Source organism: Anopheles merus, chromosome 2R (assembly GCF_017562075.2).
Source record: "Anopheles merus strain MAF chromosome 2R, AmerM5.1, whole genome shotgun sequence".
Taxonomy (NCBI): Eukaryota; Metazoa; Arthropoda; class Insecta; order Diptera; family Culicidae; genus Anopheles; species Anopheles merus.
In genome coordinates, this window is record NC_054082.1 from 48991395 (window position 1) to 49017548 (window position 26154).

A 26154-nucleotide genomic window follows, 5' to 3' on the forward strand; every position below is an offset into this window, starting at 1 on the left:
AAGATCCATCGAGCCATATCCTTGAAGGGTACACCGAACGGATGAAGTAGTGAGCAAATGGAAAGAAATTGCATCGACTCTAGCGGCTCTCTGCTTCGGTGCAAAAAGAATGGGAAATGGCTTTTTAAATCAATTATACTCCAGAGCCGTGCCCCGGCTTCTTCTGTAAACATTTTCTCCCAAGTGGTGTGTTCTAGCCGGTCCTGCTCAAGCCAGCCAAAGACTAGACTATCGGTGAAGCACGTAGCGAGATGTGTAGCAACTTCACTCTCGCCACTTCATTCATCCGTTGCGAATGAATGAAAGTCTAGCTAGATGGGGATATACACATCGCTCGATCGACACTCACCTCAGGATGTTCGGATGCGACAGTTTGTTCAACAACTGCACCTCGCGCAACATGTTGGGCCGGTTAGCGCGCCGTTGATTCATCTTCAGCACCATTACGTCACCGGTCGACCGATGTGTCACCTGGAAGTAGATTCAAAAATGGAGGTAATTAGTAAAGGCGGTTTTTTCCACCATGCGGGATGATCTAGCGGAGTAGTATGTAGATTCTAAGATTGCAGACCGTAGAGTAAAACCCCCTCCATATTCAGGGGCTGTGAGACATTGCGGCCAAAGCAATTACCGGTGTGCGGTGGAGGCAATTAAGACCACATGACCAAGAAATTTGCGCTCTGACGTTGTTTCAATTTTGCAGATAACGTTCTCTTTACAGATATATTTAATCTTTGTGGTTTGCAAAAGATGGTGCGAAAAAAAATGCAAGCATGTATAATGAGCATTTTGTAGGCTAATAAACAGCTTTTAACAGAATGACGTCAGAGCCACCAAAACACCATACAGTACACCAATTTAACTGCATGATTTACTAAAAAAAATGAAATCTTATACCATAATGCTTTATTTTTTTTACAAAAGCCTGAAAATAGTTAAGTCATCTCTTAACACGAATAAGTATGCTATTTATCAAACATGTGTCTCCAATTATTGTGGACAATTACCCTAAAAGGCAATGATACATAGCATTTGTTTCGTTTTTAACATTTTTAAGCATTTTGATAAACATAGGTAAGCATTTCAATCGTTAAGACGTCATCATTTGCTTATTAGCTAGGTTTGATGGTGTAACTCATGAAATCTAATAACGAGAAAAAACCACTTTTTGTGTTATTGAATCTTGCCTAATAAATAACCAAATATTATGTGGTGCAAAAATACACTACCAACCTCTAACTCCTACTCACAATTACCCTTGTATTGCGCTTTCAACATTGCTGAAGAATTTTGATTTGCACCCCCGCAATACATAGAGTCGATGGTGTTGATTGTTGAAAGAAATTTATTAGCACTGCTTATCTTATCGATGTGAATGTGTTTGCAATCGGTGAGGAATTTTTCAATTACCGCTGTAAACCAACGTGCAGTCACAGCACAGCCTTGGTTGTTCTAGATCTTTCAACACAAACGATCCGTTGAACAGAAGGAAAACCCAGAGAAGTATCTCTTTCGAGTGTGTCTGCTGCGAGGGAGAAAATAAACCACTACACTCACAGCAAGTGCAACGCTCACATTAGTAAATCTTTCAACAAGGTGCAAATCGGTCCTTCTTGGTACGGAGATGTGCTCCCCAAGACGAAAAATGTACCGCCGGCGCAAAGGCAATGACCACATTGCATCGCTCATTACGGCAATGGAAATTTAATTTATTTCATTTCTCGCAAAAAGTTCTGCCACACACACATATGCACCATTTAAGTCCACTAATGGCCCATCATAAACAGTGCAGTTTGTGTGACAGCACAGGCATTATACATATGTGGAAGAGACTCGATGGTAGTTTGACAGTTCTGAACGTTCTGTTAGTGTTATTCGGGTGTGTGTTAAAAACAACAAAATCCGATCATCATCAACGATCATCGTCACGAGGGGCCACTAATTGATCACACCCAGCCGAGGGTGGCCAAGATCGTTACGAGCGCCCACATAGGGGAGAAAGTCATCCAATCTGCCACCGCCGTCTCATCGCAGGACGCTCTCGAAAACAACACACACTCAGGGGTCGGTCGGTTTTGATGCGGCAAACAACACACTCGATAAGGTGCTCCCCGTGCCAACCTGCCAACGTGACACGCCCGCCATCATCTCAAGTCCCGCCAACACACTCGCACACATGGACTTGAAACCGACCGCCCGTTGGGCACGTGTGCGGTGGTGTTGAAAAGCAAGCCCGATAAGAAAGTGCACCATAAATTCCCTCCGAAAAACAACACTCCTCCTGCTCCTGCTGGAGGCTGGTGTGTGTGTGTGTGTCGTGCACTAATTGGCCTGCTCGAGTGAAGGTGACGCTCTCCGTATCGAAACCAACCGCTTATCTCAACCGCACACCACCGACGCGCCTTTGCATGCCTTTCAAGCGTGAATTTAAATAGCGCGAGAGCAGCGTTTAGATGGCAGCGATGAGGAGAGCGGAGATTCCACGACATCCGCGAGAGTGCTGGGGTATTGTGTGAATTAATCTTTGCAAGTTGTCGCATAACTAATTACCGGATAAAGAAAAGGGGGGGGGGGAACGTTTGAAGGCTCAAGACGCAATCGTTTGAAAATAGATTGTTCCGCCGGCAAGTGGTGGCCGCACAGCCAGCGAGCATTACGACGTAAATTTCACGCATTCGCGTTTCGGGTAATGGTCGCCGTCTGATCTTGATCATGACAGGGATTGGAGCGGGGCTAGGCGCCGATCAGTGCGAGAAGATGATTGGGAAGGTGTCCACCACCAGCCGCGCGATGCGGTGTCCGCCTAAAAGGAAAGCTCTCTTTTGGGGGGGTACATAATTTATGCGCCATACTCACTGCCAGATGAAAATAAACGCGAAGAAAGCGCGGTTTGTGCGGTGGTACGGAAGGCCGCCAGTAGCTGAGCAGATTATTTTTCCGATAACATCCATCTGCTCGCTGGCGTTGCCTTTTCTTTCTCTCTTTCGCACTGTTTCGGCTGCTGCTGCACTACACTTCACGGTCTTGATTGTGTGGCTCAAATTGGGCGAGAGTTGGCCAGTGGCCGTGAATCTTCGTGTGCGCGCGCGTTCACGGTGTGCACCGAGAAAGGAAAATTAAACCGTCTCCTCTCCCTCGCTCACGCACTATGATGGGGATGTGCTTTGGAGGGAAAACGATTCGGAGGTTCATGAACCCAGGCCAGCGAGCTGTCTACTTGGTTGAATGGGCTCAGAGCCGCACTTTTCCACGATTTTTTTAATATGGTGATTTCCATACGAATTATTTTATTCAAATGTGTAAATAATGCTCTTAAAACTGACAATTTAAAACAAATTTAACACAAGCGCTTCTTTGGCAGCAGCTTTTATGGTAGAACTTCAAGTAGCTACTCACCCCTCTAGCTAAAGTTCAAAGTTAATCAGTTTCTGCTCGCATGATCGCATTCTCCTTGCATCCTATTTTTATGCAAATAAAATCGTTATAGCGCTACACAAACAGCAGCAAATATCTATAATTAAACCACAATTCTAATCAAAGCGTAAACACTAACGACTCTGATCATTTACACCACATTACCGGTGACATCTCCTCAGTACCTTCGCTCGAGCGACACCTTCGGACAGCGAGCGGGCGCGCGAAGGGCGTTTTCCATCGCGTAAACCGACCACACCGGTAAACAACAATTTCCGCACATTGGAGGCGGGCAATTTCGCGATCCGGTTGGTATGTAAGCAAGGCGGAGAAAATGGGAAGGGCAAACGATCGATGACAGTTACCGAAAACCGGAAGTGAACAAACGAACCGGTCCGCGTGCGGTGGCGGCCAATCAATCAACGCTGCACGTTTCCCGGCTTTGCAAAGATGATACACACGCAAACAACGCACACTGCTATCGATTCTGAATGTAGTGATGGGTAGCCCTCCGAAGTTGGAATCGTCCAGAGTTGAAGTCGGAGTTATCAGGAGTTAGAGTCAATCGTAGTCGTCCGTAGTCGTCTGTAATCGTCCGGAGTCAGAATCGCAGTCGCTCGGAGTCGGAGTCGTCCGGAGTCGGAGTCGTCCGGAGTCGGAGTCGTCCGGAGTCGGAGTCGTCCGGAGTCGTAGTCAGACGGAATCAGCGTCAACGGGGGTTGGTTTGGACCGGGGTCGGCCAGATCGAAGATGGCCGGACCAAGGATGCTGTCGTCGATGAATGCTATTCTTAGAAAGAAAGACCTGTTTATGTAATGCACGCGCAAAGCAAAAGATTAAAAAGCCAAAAGAAATGCCACTTTGGATAACTACGACGCCAGACAACTCAGACTTCAATCGACCATGACTCCAATCGATTCCGAATGACTCCAAACTGCAAACGATTCCAACTCCAGATGACTCCAACTCCTGACAACTTAAACTCCGAACGACTTCGGCTCTGAACGACTCTAACTCCGGACAACTCCCACGCCGGACGATTCCATCCCCGGACGACTTAAACTCAAAACTACGCCAACTCCGAGTGGAACTATTGGTCCTGATATTGCCGGAGTCGTATTCGGAATAACCATAAACTGCAGTCAGATCGGAGACATGGCTGCGCTCCACAGAGCACATCACTAGCGCGATGGTGTTGTAACGTACCGTCGAAGCGTTCAAACAAAGCACGACTATCGCAGGTGTCCGTTGTATTTGCAGCAAGATTTGTTTCTTCTTTTTTTTTAATCCCAATTTCCGACCCTAAAGCGCTAATCGACTTCCGTCTAGAGTAAAAAGGTAGCGTCAACAGTGGACTGTACGTAAAGAAAAGGAAACCCAAAATAGATTAATTCTGCGACACGCAAGCTATAAACCCTCAGCTACCCCCCCCCCCCCCTTCCCTGTTGTGCCTTAGACTAAAACAGGCGTTACAAAGTTTCGTTGCTTTTCGAAAAGTGCACGAAATTCGATTAATTATAGTCCAAAAATCAAATTAATACAAAGCGGTGGCATAGGGACGGGTGGCGAACGCTCCCCATCGTTTTAATGCGCTCGAGGGAAATGCTTTTACGAAGAAAGGCTTTTCCTCCTCCCCGGGGTTTGGAGTAACAATGGCAACGCTTTCCCAGCCAAAAAAAGCCCAAAAACAAACGCCGCATGTTCGCAAGATCAATTCCCGATGTATAATTCGCACGAAAGCGAGCGTTGTGGGATAAAATATACCACCCAAACGGTCGAATTCCATTGATCCCGCGCACCCTGACGCGAACATGCTGGCCCCTCCTCGAGGGGCCAACAGCTTTGTTTTACACTTTCGGTTTTACGCTGGCTCGCCGCGAATGTGACATGGCTTCGTATTATTTTCGTTATACTTTTGTTTTTTGTTTGTTCACTTCCTTTTCGGCGATTTTCTTCTCCGCTCGCGACCGGCACACAAAACCGGAGAAAGTCGCTCAAAAGTAATAGCATCCTGGGCGAGATCAATTGACGAATGTGAAGGGAGTCGGCGAACCGAAACTTATGTCACTTTGGGGTGGCTGCAGTTTTCGCCAACCCGTCACTCCGTTCGCTTTTTTTGAGGAGTGCTGGTTTCCGGTTCGCTCCTATCCGTTCACCCCCGTTCAGCGTCTGGGAGTTTGCGCTGGCAAGTCGGATTGTTTGGACATTTCCTTCCGCCTGCAGGATGTGACACGCGTGAAACACGCGAGTTTGCGAAATCGAAAGTGAAGGCACGAAAACTTTGAACCACTAATTGGTCGCATAATGGGCGTGCCTCGGCTGTCGATCATAATTCGCGAATGCAAAAAAAAATAAGAAGAACTACACCACTTCCAAACAGCTTTTTCGCGTGTATCGTGAAGCAAACAAGGAAATGATCAAAATTTCAAACTGTGAAAAGGCTAATAGGTCAATTTTGTTTCCTCTCACCCTGTACAAGGCACGCGTGGAAACGTGGAACTACTCGCCGGGGCGGCAAACGCACCTGTGAGAACCGCATTGAGCGCAAGTGCATTTCCAAGGTGCACCTACGTCAATAGCCGACAATTGTGGTGTGATGCTGCTGCAACAACGATAATAGACTGATCGATGGAAATATACGGCCACGCAATGGGAGGCGAGATCTGAAATCACTTAATCACAACTTGTTTACCAAGCCACCTTCCACCTGTTGGGCGCTATTTACTCGATCCCCCGTCCATCATAATTCCCTTTGGACGATCCCAACGCTAATTAATACGATTGCTTACGAAACGGCGGGCTGAGAAGGACGCATGTGGGATGTGTAAAAAAAGAAGCAACGCACCCCGCCAAACAGCCTATTGTTTCGGCATCGATTTTTACGAGGGGTAAGCTATAAACATCGATCATGGGAAAAAGAAGGGCGCCATCCTTATCAATCGCGTGGTTTGATATGCGGCTTTACGTATCGATCCACAAGCACCAAACCCCCGCACTCTGCCGTAGTGCGCGATTACGAAAGCTTAATTGGAACGAACTTTGTAAACATTTCCAACGCGTCTATAATTTGTACCTATTAATGCAATGTTAATGATGATGATGATGACGAAGATGAAACGAATATACAATGTGCCAATTCCATAAACATTTTGAAACTATCTCTATAGTATACAAATGATGTTAGTAGTGTTGCAATATCATAAAGGTTGGACACAAAAGTTGATGACGATGAAAGAGAATAAAGTAGGTTTTTAGTTTCCAGTGTATAAGATCCAATGATGATTTAGACAGAAGTAAAACAAACATTTGAACTACTACTCTACTCTGTATCTATGCTTCTGCAGCTACTAATAATAAAAAAAAAGTTGTTGTTACGCCTGGTAACAATCCGTTTATTTTCGGTAGCTTTGCAGACTTTCTTGCAACTGGCTCTCGCGTATAGGGTTTTCGCTGCACAGTTCAAAGATTAGTCTTTCTTCTTTCAGTGTATATTTGCTACTGTCCCTTTTACGATGGCGGCATTTTACTCGATCAGCTGATCTCCTTGACCTTGTTTGCCCTAAAGTTGACCGTAGATGAACTTTCTCCTAATTGGCCCTAATATTGGAGATCTAGCTGTCTCGTATTTTCGTCCTTGTCTGTATGTCATAGCGCCATCTGAGGGATTTATTGCGACTTATTCGAGCTATTATCAAGATAGCTCGATATATGTCAACATTCGCCTGACAGATCTCGCACGAGATCGATATCGTGCCAACAAAAGTATTATTACTTTTACTGCTACTACCACTTTTCTTTTTTTTTCTTTTTTTACAATTACTAATACTATACTAAGATAATTATTGAATTTCTGCTTATGATTCACAAACAAGTCAAAACATAGATTTTTTCAATGTAAGCAGCTGTTCCTGCTACTAATACCAATACAACATAGTACATAGTGTAAAACAAAAACTACCACTACAACGATTTCTAACACTACTACTACCAATAATACTACAATAACAACTACTATTGCCACTAACTAGCTACTACTAATACTACCACCATCGCTACTATTACTACTACTAAGATCCTGCTACTATTGTTGCAACCAATACTACTATCACTACTACTATAAATATAGTAGGAGTTGAGTATCCGAACCCGAAGGTCCGACTTTACTTCTACCATTACTACCATTACTGCCACTACTATTACAGCTGAGATTACTGTTTTTTGGCAGTTACTAAGAATATTTCTACTACTGATCCTACTATCCACACTAGTGCAGCATCATCAACTATCATTACATCTGTTTCTACTTATGCCACTACTAATGGGATCTATGGCGGCCTATCACCACTCGCACATTACAAGCCGTATCATAACGGCGAATCAAACCATCGATAGTTTAGATCCGGCATTCGACCTCGAACACGAACGCAACATGCATTCGATTGCCAATGGGGTCACGAGTGCAGGCTTGCGCCATGTTCGCTCCCTCCCACATGCACACGTCTCCTCCTTTCGTGCGTAAAGCAGACGCGCAAACTGACAATGGAATGCGTGTGAGGTGGGTACTTGGTGCCCGTTTCGAGGTTGGACCATCGTTCGCGGCTTCTTCACGTTCACGCGTATGACACTTTGCCGAACGCCTTCGGATTAGCGCCGCCAGCGTAGAAGCCGCGAGAACCGTAAGAAGCCGGATGAATTAGATAGGCTGGTTGGTAGCCGTTGGTGCAGTGAGTAGTAGCAACGGCAACATCAACGACATCATCCGCTACCGTACGCCTTCCGATGGATGGATTCCGCCTGGCGCCGTTACGCATCGAGCTTCAAGGGCGTAACTGTCGAACGTCGATTAAATCCATCGGATGCGCTTATGCGGTGTGGTGGGGCTAAACTGAACGAAAGCAACAAAAACACCACCCATAGATCCTCCTCCACTCAAACGACTATCTAGAAGCCCCCGCTAATGATGTAATGATGCAATCGCATACGAAAGAGAATCGATTCGATTCTCGTTCGCGTTCTAGATTATTTCCACGGGCGTCATTTGTGGTTTGGCTTGGTCCGGGAAGAAATAAAACCGGGCGTCATCTTGGTGATGATTACCTACTCTTTTTTTGCGCTGCCAATATTCTAAAACCATGCCCATAGCAACGGAGCTTCACAGCAACAGAGCCAGCTGTTTCTCAATGAAAAGCTTCCCATTCCAGCTGCACTTCCTAACCTTTTCCCGTGAATAGCATGAACGTTCTTGGCAGTGTTTCATTTTCACCATCTCCTTCCTTTTGCCAACCTTTTTTGCGGTTTTTTTTTCTCTTTATCTTTGCTCACAGCCTAAAAAGCGTGGGAGCTCTCGTTCAAAATTTGTGCTGATTTGTTACACTTTTGCCGGCCGCCAGTTTTCGCCTGCTCCCACCAGCCCTCTTCTTTTCCCGTGCCGGTCGTGGCAGGGGGAGCAATATGTATATGCAAGTCGTTTATTTTAACCATCTTCCTGCCCATCGCGTTCCAGTTGGATGAGCTGTTTTCTTTTTCCGTTTCGAGGAGTTTCCGAGCCGGCACTCGCACATTTTTATCCATGCTCTCCGGGGAAGGGAGACGCGTTCACCCGCTGTTTTCGGGAAACGTGGGGAAAATTTATGTTTTTCTTCAACGCACGGGGAAATCCACCGCACGCTCATGGACGAAAGTCCCTCTGCCGGGTTTGGAAGAAATTCGTAACCGGCTTATGGGTGTGGGAAGATGTAGCGTACACACGAAAGAACTGCGTCAGTGAGTGTGTGTGTATGTGCGAGCGAACGTAGCAGTGGGTCAGTGTGTCGATGGATGTTGCATTTTCTTTCATTCTCATTCGCTTTCCCGAGCCCGGTTATCCGAACGCTGACCGCCGGTATCGGAGTAGTTGCAGGATGGAGAGAGAGAGAAAAAGACAACATCAAATCAACACCACACCACATGCTTTCTCCTGTACGACGGGGGGAGTGAGAGGGAAGGGGATTCGGGGGAAGAAGGGTACGTGATTGATCACGTCCCACATGCTCCAACCGAGGGCAGCCGCGCCGCCAACTGTGGAATGAGGCAAGAATGTGGCAAGGAAATCGTAACCGTCCCTCAATCCAACCCAAGTCACCAACCGTTGCGTAAGCTGATGCAACGGGAGCACCACGAGCGGTCCGAGGTTTTGTTTTTCACGCCAGGATGGCCTTCCCTTTCCGGTCACGCCAGGGCATGGCTTTTCTGCCTGCCACTGAGGGTGTGTATGCGGAATGGTTGGGTATTTTAAAGCAGAAGATATTATTGCATGCGTTTTCATTCTCTCCTTTGGTGACCTACGCACCGTGTCCCTTTTCGCTTTGCCCTAGTTTTTGAGCGAGAAAGTAACGCAACCGGATAACACGCGATACTGTTATTGTGTCACAGGTTTCGTGTTACATTATGTTCTGTTTTCTTTTTATTTATAAAATTCATCATCCAAACTAACTATACGAGCGTAAAACTACCTGAAATTAGTTGATTCAGTTCGCGTACTCTTTTAATTTATTTACCGTTCAATTGAATCAGAATTTATGAAATGAGACTGTTGAAAACATATGCCTGAAATATTAAAAAAAATGCTAATGGGTTATAAATCGATCCATCCCGGTTGCATAAATTGCTCGTCAAAAATAGGCCAACTCTTCATCGACATCAAACGGTCAGCCAACATCAACACACATGACAAAACAATATTTTAACATAAACACATCCCGTAAAGCACTAACAATTCTCGCCGATCTCTCCCTCTAAAACCCACAGCTCAATCTGTGCACCGTCCGCGACACCAAGCATCTTTCTTTTCACTTTCCTCGAGCGTCCCAGCTTTCGCTGCGTTTGCATTCCCTGACGCGCAACCTGATAGATGAAGACTTCATCCCGAACAGAAAACCTTCCCAAACTCCCTTCAGCTTCACTCGGGGGGAGCATGGTAAGAGCGTAAATAAACACCGGGGTAGAGAAAAAGCCGCCTACCCAGAGCATAAATAGCATCGAGCGGAGCGGGCCATGTAGGACGGGCAAATGAAGCCATCATCGGACGTGGCGGCAGCGGCTGCCGATTTCTTCATTTGATGTTCATCCGCCAGACAGCTCTATACAGCTTCCAGGGCACGGTTCGGGGACAAAAAAAAAACCTACCCCCAATACACTGACGCCTCTCGCCCTGGGGTAATCAGATTTTCCGCTCATCTGCTCTCGCTCACGTTTTGTGTCACGGTAATTTTACCGAGCAATTGTGTGCGTAGCCCCTGGTGCAAGCCCGATCCTCTGCTGCACGGTGTACCAACGCACCAATCGGACGATCCGCTCCCAGTGCATCATGACAGCATCTTGCACGCGTGCTTTCCGCAGGCAAATCCCGCGCGATCTAAATCGCTCGTTAGCCCAGTTTCTCCGTAGCTGGGATCAACAGGGAGCTGATGTTATTTTTAATACAAATGCATTTCCCTCACCCGAACTGCACAGAAAAACTGCACGATCAGCGCAGTTCTCAAAACGTATCTTGTCCAAGTGGGTTCCATGTTTGGCGCATCCGCTTCTGCTGAAATATTAACATTTTGATTCACTTCTCAATCTTAGATCATCTTACATCTTTGTGCAACACGGGGACAAAGTATAGTGAAAGGCAAAACGGGTACAGAGGATCAACCTGTAGCATCAACATCCAACTTAAAAACTTCCAACATCACCTTATTATATTATACTATATTCTCCTTTTACCCACAAGCAGAATTTCAGGTTAGTAAAGGTTTGACTCATGGTTTCGATGTTTTCAGCAATTTGATCGCGTCGTTAGAAGTTATTGACCGTCAAATATAAATATCAGCACACGAAATGATATATCTGAAAACATCATTTCCTGGCATCAGGTCTATCATTAGAAAGAAACCCATGAAAATCAATGACGCTGACAAAAACCTCGATTGTTGAGACAATAATTTAAAGAAATGAACCTTATAACTCCGTTAGAAACAAGCTTCTTCTTCTTCTTTGGCTCAACAACCGATGCCGGTCAAGGCCTGCCAACACACTTGTGGGGTTGGCTTTCAGTGACTTATTGATTTCCCCCCATAGCAGGATAGTCAGTCCTACGTATGGCGGCACGGTCTATTTGGGGCTTGAACCCATGACGGGCATGTTGTTAAGTCGTACGAGTTGACGACTGTACCATGAGAAACCTGTAAAGTTAGAAACAAGCATCGGGTATTAAATTATCAAATCATAAGTTCTTACGATTCTAGCGGACGAATATTGTTAACACACACTGCTAATTTTCGGTAAATATCTAAAAGATTGAATTCAATTCATGTTTCTTTAGCAGCTTTCATATAATTTAATCCGCTCTTGCCCACCCATCGCTCTAATTTAACAGCAATCATCTGGAATCGAGCAATTTCATGTGACCAAATTTGTTGCGTTCCATTTACGGCTGAAATCGATTTTACTTTCGCAATCCCCCTGTTCCACGTTTGCTACCATCAATGCCGGGCACCCTAAAGTAGCAATTGATTCCCATAATCATCGTAGCATTCCACACTGCTTCTCTCATTTTTGCATCCATTTTTCGCTGCTGCTTCCACTTTTCCACCCATGGACGCACGCAAATCCGACGCAAATTAACATCCCCCCCCCCAGTTTCCCCCCCCCCCCCTCCCCACTTGGTAAGCAGAATCACATTCTTTCGGTACGCTCCGGTAAGTAATCTTAGGTCCCGTCAAGGTAAAAATGATGTCACACAGGCACACGCACTAGCCTGCCAAGCGATAAAACCGCAACAACCGCCACAGCGCGCCGTTCGTACTTGATCGCCAAGGCCTAGATCATTGATGATGCTGTAAGACTGGGCGGAGATGACATTATGCCCCGCTCTGCACCATGCAGGACGAATAGAAACTGGTTACTCCACAACACTATCGGTACAGCGCCCTCCCGGCCGGTGCAAATCGGCAACATGATACTGTGTCTGTAAAACCGGCCAGAAAACCGATAAAGAAAGAAAGATGGAGAGCCCTTAGACAGCGCTTTCCGCTGCCACTTTGCGCGACAGTGTCGAGGTAATCATGGTTGTTCCTTGGTGACAAGCCCTTTCGCCCTCGGCCGTTCGGTCGTTTACGCATGAGCGACAGCACAATTGTGGAATTTCATCATTTTGCAATTTCATAATCGGTTATCCAGGCGGAGAAGTTGTTACATTCCCTTTCTCCCTACACTTGTCGAATCGCGGAGAGAGAAAAACATTATTTCCAAACGAATTCTTCCTCCGAAGCTGATCGCACGGGATCACAAACTTCCGAAGAATTGTAACAGACACAGAGCGATGCAACCGAACATTCTAAGAGAACTGTAACGAGTTCGAAAATAGTACCGGCGTCGAATAGCTAAATTTCAAGCACAGTAACCTTGACGGCATAGCTGTGTGTTTTCCCTTTCTTTTTCGCGCGCCCCTTTTCCCCCCCTACACGTGTGTTTGCATGCCGTTACTGAGCGTCGCCAAAGTCACACTCGTACACAGCACACCGGTACGACTGGGCGCGACGACTACTAACCATCGAATCCAATTCCCACGCTCGAGTTACCGTACCCTCCTCCCGGTGTGGGGTAGGAGGGGACAGCTACCGTCGTTAATGTCGATTCAATTGACGGTAAACGATTGCATCTCCGGTTGGTGGTTCGCATCAAAAGAACCCCCTGAGCGGACAGATTGCCTTTGAATTCCTGCGCCATATTCGGCAGTTCAGGGATGTTGAATGTCGGGCCTGAATGAGCATTATTTCATTAGTTTGTGAACCCGTCCACCCGCCAGCACATCCCCTGGCGACACATTAGTATGATGACCCTGAGGGGGAGGGGTAAGGGGTACCCTGCTGGTGATACCGTCTGTCGGTCCCCAATTGTCGCCGTCCGACCTCATGCGTCATTGCTGGAAGCTTGTGAAGTGGAAGCAAAATGAAAGCGTCTCGTCCCGATTGGTTCGTGCGTCCGCGTATGCTTGGGCAGCATTTCGTGGGACGCTTTTGTGCTCCACCGACGGCTGCCCAAAATGGAGCACAAGAGAATACAAAATCGAGCACAACGCAGTGGCCTTCCGATGTCATACATAAGCGCCATATTTGAAATATGGCCTCAGAAAATCTTCAACCACGCTTGCCGACCTGCCAGCATCGCAGTACTTACAGCGAACACTTGACATGGCGGATGGTTTTCCTCAACGAAACGACAAATTGGCTTGTTTTTTTTTTAAGTCTTCCGAGCAGCGTGGCTTGTCGTGTGCATCGCTACAAGTATTTGCCGCGGCGTCACAACAGAGCGCAGTGTGGCTGAAGCATGCCGTAAAATTGGCAAAGGACCGTTACTCGGTCAGCACTCGAATGTCTATCCGCTCGCTAGGTGAGCGAAAAAGAGACACCGCACACATTGGTTTACCAGGGGCGGAAAACCCAGTTGCCGGAAAATGTAGAGCATCGCGCGCAAAAAACACACACACACTCGAAATATTCCAGCGTCCTAAGGCATGCTAGCTGGCTGGCTGGCGGGGTATTCGGACGGGACCAACATGGTGCGGGATGGTGTCTTGCTGCTCCCCCTGTTGTGACTGTGCACTCTCGTGAGCGACGGCCTCACTGGCGGAAAAATTCGCAAACCCCAAATCGCACCAATCCGCACCGAACGTAGGAGAGCCAGGCGTGCCGAACGAACGGTGCTTTTGGTTCACTCTCGCAGAAAAGCGAAACTGGAGCGATGGTTATGTGGTGATGCACTTTCCACGCGCCGCGCACTCCACTTGGCAAAGAGCACTTCCAAAGCCAGGCCGGCCTAATCTTGCGACTGTGCGAATTTTGGATCGTCCCCGCTGGGTACAGTGCTGTCTTTCTCTTTCTCTGTGTCTCTCTTTACACGTCCCCTGGGTGGTACGATGTTGGCGGGATGCTTTGTGCCGGAAACTGTGGTTGTGCGATGCTTTCCCAGTACGTTCGTTCGCTAACGGGAGTAGCACACGAACAACGTAGCGCTGCGAGTGCTCAAGTATCATTATGTGTACTTTCAAAACGTGTAATTAAAAAAAGACTGTGAGTAAAAACAACATGGAAAGGAAAATAGGGCTGGAGGCAAAAACTTGAAAACGAAAACAAAATGTTAAGAAAACATAAAACATTCCAAACATTTGGGGAAAGGAATAAATATTGTAAAAACACATAAGTCAACCAAACAAGCAAAGCGAGTTTACAAACTGTTTTTACGCTCCTTTGCTACCTTGGGTACAAATCAAGATTCTACTGTAGGTTTGTTGACTAGCATTCAGACAGAAGCGTGAGCTTCGCTTCACCCTTCGCTTGTAACGAGTCAATTGATTAATGTGCCACTCAAAAATAAAACAATTGGATGTGCTTTCGCACTCCACACTTTGTTTATTGGCTCGAGGTCACCTGAAAGATAATAAATAAAACAGTCCAGCAGACTCTTCCTAAGTACCCGTTGCTGACCTACCCGAAAACAACACAAATATGCAGTTTCCATTGGTAAATGGTTAAAAAAACAAAAACATGGCACAAAAACCTTCGGCTGCCTAATAATTGACAGCACAGTAAGTGAGTAAACAAATAAACATTTCCGCCATAGCATCGCTTCAATGTGCCCAACGTCACGACCCACTCCTCCTTGTACAGTCAATTGCTTTTTTAGGGTCACAAAATCAATAACGAATCCCGCTCGCAATCGACCGGTTCGTTCGACCCGTTCGTTGAGTGGGGGGGGGGGGGGATGTGATGTACGTCGAAGTGCTGTAAAAGTAAACACTCGTTAAAGTGCATTGCTGTATGTCGGCGGCAAATATTTACACCCCCATGAAGCGGCGGCTAAAAGACTGCAGTCGACGTAGGACGCGACACCACTGTGTGTGTGTGTGTGTGTGTGTGTGTGTGTGTGTGTGTGTGTGTGTGTGTGTGTGTGTGTGTGTGACCCACATCGGTGGACACAGGCTGTCTGTCTGTCTATCAAAACGATGCACCTCGTCACCATACGCCGTGCCGCAGCGTGTACAACTCAATTAAACGACAAACAAAATGCTACACAAGGGTAGGCTTATGGGTTTGGGAAATTTCGGAAATCTTAGGCAGGTTTGAGGAAAACAATCACCAGCTACTTAAACCTTCTTACCCCCCGTAGGATAGCTCTTAGATACAGTGTGATACAGTTGAATGTAAAGCACTAATTATTGTAACACCTTAAAAGGGATTACATAAACAAGGCTATGTCAGTTTTTCGTCGCCCACTTAACCGGCGCACGCATTTCGTCGTTGATTTTCCGCGCGAACGTAACAAAACACCCTCGCTCAACCCCGAAACGAGGCCCTTCAGCGGGTTTCGTTGTTTTCGACTAACGAAGCTTCATTGATCAAAAGCAGGCCTGGACGGGGGTGGTTGAAAAGCTTAGCTGAAAACCTTTCTCTTCGCGTGAGTGTAAGCATTTGAACTACTAGGAAAATGCGCTCAATATTAAGCAAGATGGCAAACAGGCGGCAGAGCAAAATGGAAAGAAAAACTACTAAAAATTCCCCACTCGCTCGAAACGTTTCATTGACACCTGCAAATGAACAAACAAACAAAATAGCAAAACAAACCACCTACGGGTGGGCCACCGTTTCCCGGTCAATCACACACACACGCAGGGCGCTGGGCAAATACGTAACCGCTCCAAACCGCAAAACTTATTATGACAATCGCACCAGCCCGGGAGTGCGCGCAGCGAAACCGTTTCGCACATACTCATCTCCCACCCTTGCCATCATCGATCTTTGCAAGGGAGAAATGTGTGAAAGAAACACACTGTAAGACACTAAAACACTGGCGTGCATTACATTAGCAAAGCCCTACCAGCACCAATGCAAGTCGAATCTCCAATGAAACAAAACGCAACACTGTTGCATTCGGTACGGGGAGAGCCAAGCAAATACACGAAAAACGAAACGAAAGTAAGCGATGGCGCGAAAACCATTTCCCGATTTAAATTTTGCAACTTTTTACACAACCCAAACGCCGCCGTACGGGCCACATGGTACGGCGTAAATTAATGATCGCTTTTGGCTGGATCTTTTTCTCCCGATATGATTTAAAAACGATTGCCTTTAAATGCGTTTTGTTTCGGAAGTGGGAAACAGTTTATTGGATTGGGTACCAAATGGCCGGGACAAGGCGGACGCATCAGCTATTGTTTGTGTGGAGAGGTGTGCATACTGTAACATTGCGCAATTGAGTATACTTTTCCACGCGTTCGATTGAGTTATGCAAATAAATGTTTAGTGAAAGAGTGCGCATTAGTGTTTGTTCCAGTAGCTTCATCAGTTAACAGTAAAGATTCCTAATTAATGTCCCATAATGCTCACTAATTAATAGCAACCAATGGGCAATTCGCTAGCCAAACGCGCGCCGCATAGACTACAAAGTAAATTAAAAATGAGCCCCATGATACAAGTGTCCCTTATCCCGGTAAGATGCCCACCCAGCGATACCTTTTAACATAGTTACATGATTACTAACACGCAGTCCAATGATTAGATGACGATTCAACCCACAAAACGATGATGACTCCCTTCGAAAGCCCACGGTCACCCCTGGTTGCCAACGGTGGAGTTGAGGCGTGATAAAAGCAAACCACTCAAAGCGCACCAGCGAAGGCGCAAAGATCACCGAATCAAAAACGCTCAGTTATATCAGTGACAATGCGGGGGACAAAGGGGGTTGCGCGGACAACACCGCCCTCCGTTTGTGTTGAGTAGAAAGGTCTGCTAATCGGGCTGGAAAACCTTTGATTTCTCGTGCAGGAGATTACGTGCGAGAGACCACCGTCTGTGGTGGATGGGCGCTCTTTAATCGCTAAGCCGTTGCATCGCTGCGCTGGGTGAAGTGATGTTCAGTCTCGATTGCCCCGATTATCAGCCGCACGGGTGACGATTAGCCGATACGATTCACTTCAAGCGTACATCAAGATAAACAATTATGTATTGAAGAAAGAAATGGCGTTTCGTGAAGCGATCAACGTTTAATTTGCTAGATTGTAGACATTTTATTATGAAAGGAGCTTTCAAAATTACAACATTTTTGTTAATGAGAAAAACTGAGAGAAAGGCGAAGAGAAATAAACAGCTATATGTATGCCAATTCAAAAAGTATTATATTGCACATTCGCTAATGTTATTTATTTATATGAAGAGATTAGCCAATAAATGCCACAAAAAATTACTACATCACAACGATGTTGCATATTCCGACTCATTTTCTGCGACACAGCGCTTTTGCTGAGATTTGCCATAGAGCACATCGATAAAAGAACACTAACAACAATGTGCTTCATTAGTCACATGCTACACAAAGGCATGAAGCACCCAGCAAGTCACGTAACCCCGTGCAGAGACATGTCATATCTCTTTTAGCATCTTCACAAACATCTTCTTTGCCAGCGCGGACCCCAGAATGAGATCGCCCACGAGAATTGTCAGCCCGCGCGCGTTCTACCTTCCGACGCCAGGCTAGGAGAAAAAAGTGTTAATTGCTAAATTCTTGAACACCCTCCAACTGTCACTCGCCTCCGCCTGGGGATGAGAGGGAGGTGCTGTTTCACGAATTCATTCATGCACCAAATGTAAAAGGTGGTACCGTGCGCACTGCATCATTAATCCGTGCAGTATTAGACAAGGCACTAGAGAGCTTCACAAAAATAATTTTCCCACCTTCTCTCTTCAATTGGGCAAGGGGAAACGAGCATCTTTTGCTATTAATCGCATTCAGCTTGTTCAAAGAAATTATTTCACCCTCCGATCGGCAAAACCAGCGTGCTCGGACGTGCATTGAAACCACGATTGCAACAGTTAGAAGCAATTAATTTTATGTCCCAGTTTAGAATTTTCTCCGACAAGGGTGTCAACTGACATGAGCGTTTTTATTGCGGTTCTTCTGTATGGGGATGGTTAACAAAAAATCATAGCCACTGTGTTTCAACATCGATCGATCAATCGAAGAAACGCCGTCATAAGAGCGAAGGGTGTCGGAAAACGACGACTCTCAGTGCCACAACGATTTAAACGAAAATTCGAAAGGGGAACGATCACGATCAGTGCGTAATAGTGTACGTGTTGCTGTCGAATGAGTGTCATGCAAGGCGAAACTTAGACAAAACTTTACCAAATGGAAGGTGGACACCGATTATGTCCCCAAAGTTCAGCAATGGTGGTCCCACAAGCACCCCAAAGGAAAACGCATCGCTGATCACCCATTCAGGCGCATCGAAGCTGCGCACTCACACGCGTAGCAAGGGGTAACAACAAGCAACAAGCATAGCGTATACACATAACGCAAGTGCAAAAGAAACGCATACGAAGAGCACGCTCGGGGGTTTGTTTTCCTGACCATCGATTGATTATGCGTCCGTATGTTGCACATGCTTCCTGCTTTCACCATCGGTTATTTCCTTCGTCGTGTATAACTTTTCTGTCTCGTGGTGATTATTGCACTTCTTGTCCTCTTCCTTCAAATATTATTTCAACCAGCACAGGAAAATTGTCCCATTTAGAAGTAGAATCTGGTGGAAATCTAACCCATTTTTGCGATAAACTTCAATGTCTACCGAACTGCAACGGTCCATGCGTGAGCTCAATTATGCAACGTTCCCAGCAAAGTCGGTACAGAGTGGTGGGACGCGTTTCCCTGCGCTGCGGTGATGGAAAGCTTCTCCATTTATTGCTACCCACTTTGTCGGTTATTTTCGACCCAAATGCAACAAAAAAAGAAGGAAAGAAACTAAGTGACCAATGAGTCTGTTCCACGTCGTAAACGGTGATGGCGTACGATCACTCGATGTGAAGGAATTTTCCCCGAATCATAAGCGATTGCGCAAGACCCCGACACTAACGATGGCCGCATTACTGCCCACTTGTTTCCCTCCCGGGCGCAGTTTAGGATAATTTAAGGGGATGATCGGGGTTGAGGTGACAGGGAATAAATGGAAGGAAAAAGCATTTTCCCCATATCGCCTTCATTTCGGAGTGCTTCACGAATATGACCGCGCTCAATCGACCGTGCCTGGTGTATCGGGACTTGTGTCTAGTCTTCCGCTGGGAAACTTGCCAAATCTCTCTTTCTCTCACTCGGCCACATCCGTAACTGAGCTCCAAATATATGATTCGTGCGAAAGCACTTACCTGAAAAGAGAAATAAGGAAAAACCCACAGTTAGAAACGAAAGAAAGAGCATTTTCACTGCAACGCTCGTTTGTATTTAGTGTTGCTAGCGGTTTGTGCGTCTCGTCCCCCACTCACGTCTAATGTCAAATCGGCTGTAAGTGTGAAATTAGTTTATGGCCGCCTTCCATCCGTTCTGTTCTGCTGGCACCAAATCTTGCCGGCAACAAAGAAACGGTACCCAAACACATACATACACACACGGCGGTGGAGGTGAATCACGAACATCACACGCTCGGACTTTGACGCAGGAGATGTTTTTCTTAAAATATCTCACAGCTGGCGGTGCCCGTAAAGTGCATTCTTTCTGCACCGACTTTCGAAATGGACATGGAAATTTACAGAAAAAAAAATTAAAAGAATAAGAAGAAGGGATTTTTGTTTTGAAAAAAAAAGAAGCCAATAATCACATCCATGAGGGGCTGAGAAAAATGTACATTTTCACATCGTGCACATCGTTAGTTAAATATTTACGCTTCGGAACATCTGTGCCGACCAGCTAAAAGATTGCTACTATCTACCAGCCACCTTCCGTTGACTGACAAACGCCAATTATTTGCTGTCAAACCCATCTGACGACTCATCTGACGCTGATACAAAGCCAAACAGTATTTTCGTTCATTCGGGGGAAGATATCCTTTACATCACTCACTACGGGTCCGATCTTGCCATCCAGAACCGGAGTGTTCCTGTAGCGGTCTTGTTTTTCTGCAACGATTGCTGACTGATTTTTGTACCACGCGCTACCGACGACCGACGACACGAGCAAAGTCACGGGCCAGGTGGACTGTCATAACCCAATTACTCAACGTCGACAAACTTGCCGTGCTTTCGTGCGTCTCGGCAGTGCTTCAAAGTTAAGCAGGTCATGTTGTGCCAACTTGTATGACTTCGGCCACCGTGGTTCACCTGTTCGTGGTAGGCAGCTAGACTTCCTAGCTGGCAGCAAGAGAGCATTGTAGCCGTTCCACAATCAACTCCCTTCGATAAACGTACGGTACGGACGAGGCGAGTGGTTGGAACAATCTATTTGGTCAAACCACTGACAGTTTGTTGATGTCGTTATATCACGTGGCGGAAGGATAATAATGTAAAACATCTTTTCCGCCAAAATGATAACCAAAACACAAAGGCAAACTTAAAGAACATGTTATGTAAATCTTAGAGAATGGGTTGGGAGTGCTTGGGGTTGAGTTTTTACGCTGTTTTGAGCGAAATAGAAGCGAAAAAATATATATTTAAGTGCAGCCCTTTGGCGACTAAATTTAATTTACAGTTTTCGTCACGCCAACGATATCTGGTCAATAATATTCGAGTAAGGAGTTTATGTAATAAAATAGTACGTAAGTCATTAAGCAAAAAGGAGAAAAAAATCACAATTATGTTTCAAATATGCTCTAAAAACTAAAAATATAACAAATTATTACTACATCACTTATGACACGAAAGAAAAAGGGAGCTTCAAAATGCACGGTTACCATTTAGTAAGTTGTTTATATCCTTAGGTTCTGAAGCCTTTTCGTAGATTTTGAACCTTTTTTTGAACTTGAAATTATAAAATGTATAATTATTATTGCATTGTGTGTCAAAGGAGTCAAGAGTATAGTTTTCTATCAAATCTTCAAGAAAATTGTAAAGAATCTAGTATAGAGGAATCTTGCGTATTAAGCTGGAAAGTCGAATTTTTCAGGCTGATTAGTTAAATATTGATCAATCGAATTGTATTTTTTATACCAAATAGACAATTACGTTCCCCATAATCCTCTATTTCGCCAACTGTGTACAAGCAATCATACATCTTACAGGGGGATTGAGGGGTTCTCATAATTTTTGGCACCTTATTGAATCATTCTTACGGGAAGTTAATTTTATGTGACGGTAAGTGGACTCACGGCTCCCTTTTTGTACGGACTCATTTGCAATCCAATAGAAATTTCCAATGTTGGACAGAAACATCAGGTCCTTAGAACCCAATTCAGATCACATAAAGTTCACTTCCCAGAAGAATAGTGTCCAAAAATTAAGAGAACCCCTGAAAAAACCTGATAAATCGTTTTGCTCTCGACATAGTGATTGCTCCTAAAGTGAAATTATCAGGATGTAATAACAAAAACGATAATGTTATGTAATCTCTCAAATCATAGTAAAACACCTGAAAGACGATCACCCATCGCCAAGAACGCGACGGTACACAATACATGCAACCGTTTCCCAGCCGTCAGAACACCGGAACAGTGTTCACGATATTCGACAGGAAGTGAGCATTAACGCTTATAACAGCTTCCGGTTGACAAGTAACGCGCGCGAGAATGGATGATCCATGCGGTACTGTTCTCCGATAGCGTCCGAGGCACGCTGTCATTGACCCCACCACCACCTGCCCGCGTGGCTAATCGATGCAAAATAACAACACGAACAAAAACAAAGCAATTCGCGGCCCAACACACATTTTAGGGACGCAATCACGGGCGCACACCGAAGACGAAAACAATGCGAACAGCGAGTCATTGTGTCACTGTGCTCGATGGCACGTGACGTCCGGAGAGCTGGCCCGCGGACAGTACTTCCTCGTTTCGTGTATTCAATACGGCCAGTTTGAGTGAGTGAATATGTGTGTGTGTGTGTTTTAGTTGCATTAGTTGTACCACTCGTTGCACCCTGCAGACTGGCATGTTTAGGGTTTTCTTTTTTTACAATTTTTGTTTTCGCTTTTTTAACCCGGAAGGTTATGCTTGCACGCGCCACAACACCTTCTCGCGGGTGGCATAACCTCACGTTCAAAGATCGGTGCTTCGAGGGGGTGGGTGGCCACACGCAATTGATCCAAGAACTTGGGTTGAGTTTAACTTTTTTCTGTCTCTCTTTTAAGTGATTAAATTAACACCAACACTTTTTCCTCCTACCATACCATACACATGCTGCACCATTCCGAGCATTTGATGGCGATATGAAAAATGACTCCTTCACATGTTCGACCACTTCACAATCAATCGTGTTCACGCCTTCGTGTAAGTGCCTTTTATTTTTTGTTTAATGTTTCAAAACGTTCGCCCCGATCGACGCTCGTGCTCTGCTTGTCTCCAACGAGTAAATAAGAATCAATAACAAAACCATTCGAGCGTGTCACGTTCGATTGTTCGGTAAGCCCGGTGGTTCTGAATGTTCATTCTCGTACGTGTGTGATCTATTTCGTCTCTGACAGTCGTATTTACGTCGCCTTCAATCAATTGGTTTGGTAAGAGATACTAAGGGGGTTGCTGGTTGAATTGGGAGCACATAAACAACAAAGCCGCACCCACAGCGTTTGGTGCACTGTTGCAGCGCATTCAGCAGGAAGACTATTCCATCAAGCGGGAGGTAATATTTTATGCTCAAAGCGTCACTGAATATCTATTAACTCTGCATGCTATATGCGCAAAAACCGATGACGTTGCTTATGATAGTGGGTTACTTATGTTCTAGATGCGCTAGAAATGCCAAGTTTGAGCGGCACTCCCGAAGGACCCTAAGTACACAAATGCAAATGGTTTGAGGTTTTTGCTAACGACCAACAGAACACTGCAACACACTGCTGTTTATGTTGACAAGAAATATATAAATATATAACGATTTCCAAACAAACGTTGCAAATCGTCTTAATGTTATCATACTAGCACAAAAAATAAAACAAAATATAAAAAGACACGTTTAACGATAACAAACCCCCACTCGAAAGCGCGTCATCAATCATAGGACCTCAATCGTTTCATTGAAGATGTTAATCGAAGTGACAGCAAGTGTTAGCTAATCATTCGAGCGTTTGAAGCGAACGATTTGCCACAATCGATCCTCCGCTATCGGAGTGGTGTTACCAATCGATGTCGATTGGTCGATAATCGAACAGTAAAATCACGTGGAAAAATGCGCGAATTCGAGCCAAAATCATGACTGAAGTTAGGCAACCAGGGGAGAAGAAGGTTCCCCTGCAAGCCATTTCGGCAACACAGCTGCTGCTGTTCAACCCGATTGAGTGTCATGTGGTTTTGACTTTCTTGCAAAGATCGCAACATTTAATTACCCCGCGTACGATCTCCCGCCCGTCTGGCCACAACATCGATTAGTTTGCATTGGCCCACCGGCCGCTCGATTCGCGTGTGAATCGGACGGGCGGGCCAGGGCACAAAAGTGAAAGAAACCGCAAAGCGCATCGGAGAGCTAGCGAACCGGCATCGACCCGATAGCGATCGTCAAATTTTAGCAAGGCGGTGTTAACACTTTCGATTTGATCACACACGCATGGACCCACACACAAACACACATCCCTCGGCTATGATGCGATTAATTACACGCTTTTCTTTTGGCACATTTTTGGCCATCTCCTGCTCCCCCTTTCCATCCACCACTCTCGCGCATTCCCTCCCAGTGGGGTTACAGTTAGTGGGCTGCGCCACAGCACAAGAAAGTAGTCTCTTAGCTAATTATTATTTTTGTGCATTCCTTTTCTTCATCTTGAACAGCCAAAAACATGTGTTTAAATGTATCGCGGGTGAAGGTGAGCGAAAGGTTCCGAAATAGGGTTGTAGGTTTCTCACGGGAACACTTTCTAAGAACGACGGGAAAAACTAATCATCCTGGTACGGTGTTTTGTGTGCAGAACGGTATATAGTTCTTTGCATTAATTATTGTTCCGTATTGGCTGCCGATTTTTTTAACACGAAACGCATCCGAATTGAGGTGTGCCTTATTGTGGTGTAGTTTGCTAAAATGCGAATCCTCTAGATTAATCGTGTTCTTGCGTGCCCCGTATAAGCCCATAAATGAAATTAAAACCGGGAGTTGATGGAAGCAAACTAGTTAAGGAGTTAAGAAGAGGATTTCTATCGAAGCACAATAAATTCGACAACTGTTTTTTATCATACCGTAGAGTCATGAAGTTTTTAAACAGAGTTACCTGGAGCTCTCACATAATCTGTTTTAGTAAATGTCGCGTAATACAAAAATCTCGTTACGCAGGCAATTTGTAAAGCAATTGAATACAATATTTGAGCATTAAGATACTTTTTTCACGGCTTTAAAGAGTGTTTCGCATTTTTTCACAAAACAATTTTAGCACCTTTTTTCTGAAAATTGAGGATTCATAGCTGCATTGAAACAATATGTTATGATGTGTTAGTTTATCAGCTTCATAAAACACGGTAACTTCCTTGAGATTTATGTGAGATTCCCTGATCATGACCTAATGCCTTATTTCTAGTAATGTTTATAACAGTTACCTACACCTATTTCAAAAGGCTGATCAACTAAGAGAGCGATTAAGTTCTGATTATGCATCGTTTTCTCACAGTTTCTGATATCAGTAATCATTATAGGTCGAATTTTGGTATGGATCGTATTGATTCTAGGAGCTACATTTACATCCGAAATTGGGGCGTATCGTAAAAGCAAACAATAACTCGCGTGACCCACATTCATCCTCTAACTACTGAGGATAATAGACTCGTTCTGGAAAAAGAAAACCGATATTCTATCTCTGCTCAAAAACCGTTGCACGACCAGAAATCAATTAGTCGCCCCAATTTACTATCATTAGGCAGGTACCGTATGTGCGTCATTCGGAAAATCTTCAGCACATCTTTACGGTGCCGCACACCGCTCTCCTATATCTCACGGCAACCGTAGCTTGACGTTCGTCACGGATAAACGTCAGATTGAGAAGAGTGCACACCGCTCTATTCCCATTGCACAACCGCAATCTAGTGAGGTCGATTGCAACTCTACCGACATGCGGCGATTACGATCGTCTAACGGATTTGCAGGAGCCTGGACTGGCTAAACGAGGTACACATGTCGAATGCATTTTAAAATCGCTGAATCAACAGTCCAAGGGATCGTTGCCACATTACGGCAACCCAGATTCGACGTGTACTTCCAGTGCACACACACACACTCGCCAGCTACCTGAAGATCGTCAAAGCAGATGATTTTTTTAGTAGAGCACTAATTTGTTTCGCTTTACGTAATTTGAAGGTTACTTTGTGCACGGATAAACCGCACCATACAAGAAAGCTGCGAAGAAGGGAAAAGAAAATCCCGATCTTCTAGGGTCCCTTCTTTTCTCCCTAATGCTCCCTAAGATCGATCGAGCTGAAGGTCAGCCGGAGCTTTGTGGTTCATTCATGTCGAACGGGGAGAGCGTGGTGCCACCGACCTGAACAAGCTCCCCGTCCATCAACTGCACGTTCAATAAATCTCTGATGGGTCGTAATTGACGTAAGATGAGGATGATGATGATGGTGATGATGATGATGATGATAATGTTAGACTAGCTCTTGAAGAAGCCCGTAAGATAGTTTGCGCTTTTGAAGGGCCCTCGGCCCATCCCGCATCATTGTGGGCCCCAGCAGCATCAGGTTCCAGACTTCATGTACACTATTACGCCGATTCGATCAAATGACCAACGCAACAACCTGCGCCTTCGGAGCAGCAAAATGAATGAAGAGAAAGC

At 45.4% G+C, this 26154-nt stretch overlaps 1 protein-coding gene across 2 annotated transcripts in view; it reads right to left on the reverse strand.

Moving 5' to 3' along the window:
- The window catches only part of LOC121603629, a 64263-nt gene that overhangs the window by 22205 nt on the left and 15904 nt on the right, over window positions 1-26154 (reverse strand). For both annotated transcript variants that reach the window (XM_041932652.1, XM_041932654.1), the window contains exon 3: window positions 350-471. In XM_041932652.1, coding sequence (XP_041788586.1) covers window positions 350-471 — 122 coding nt within the window. The remainder of the gene's footprint in view (window positions 1-349; window positions 472-26154) is intronic.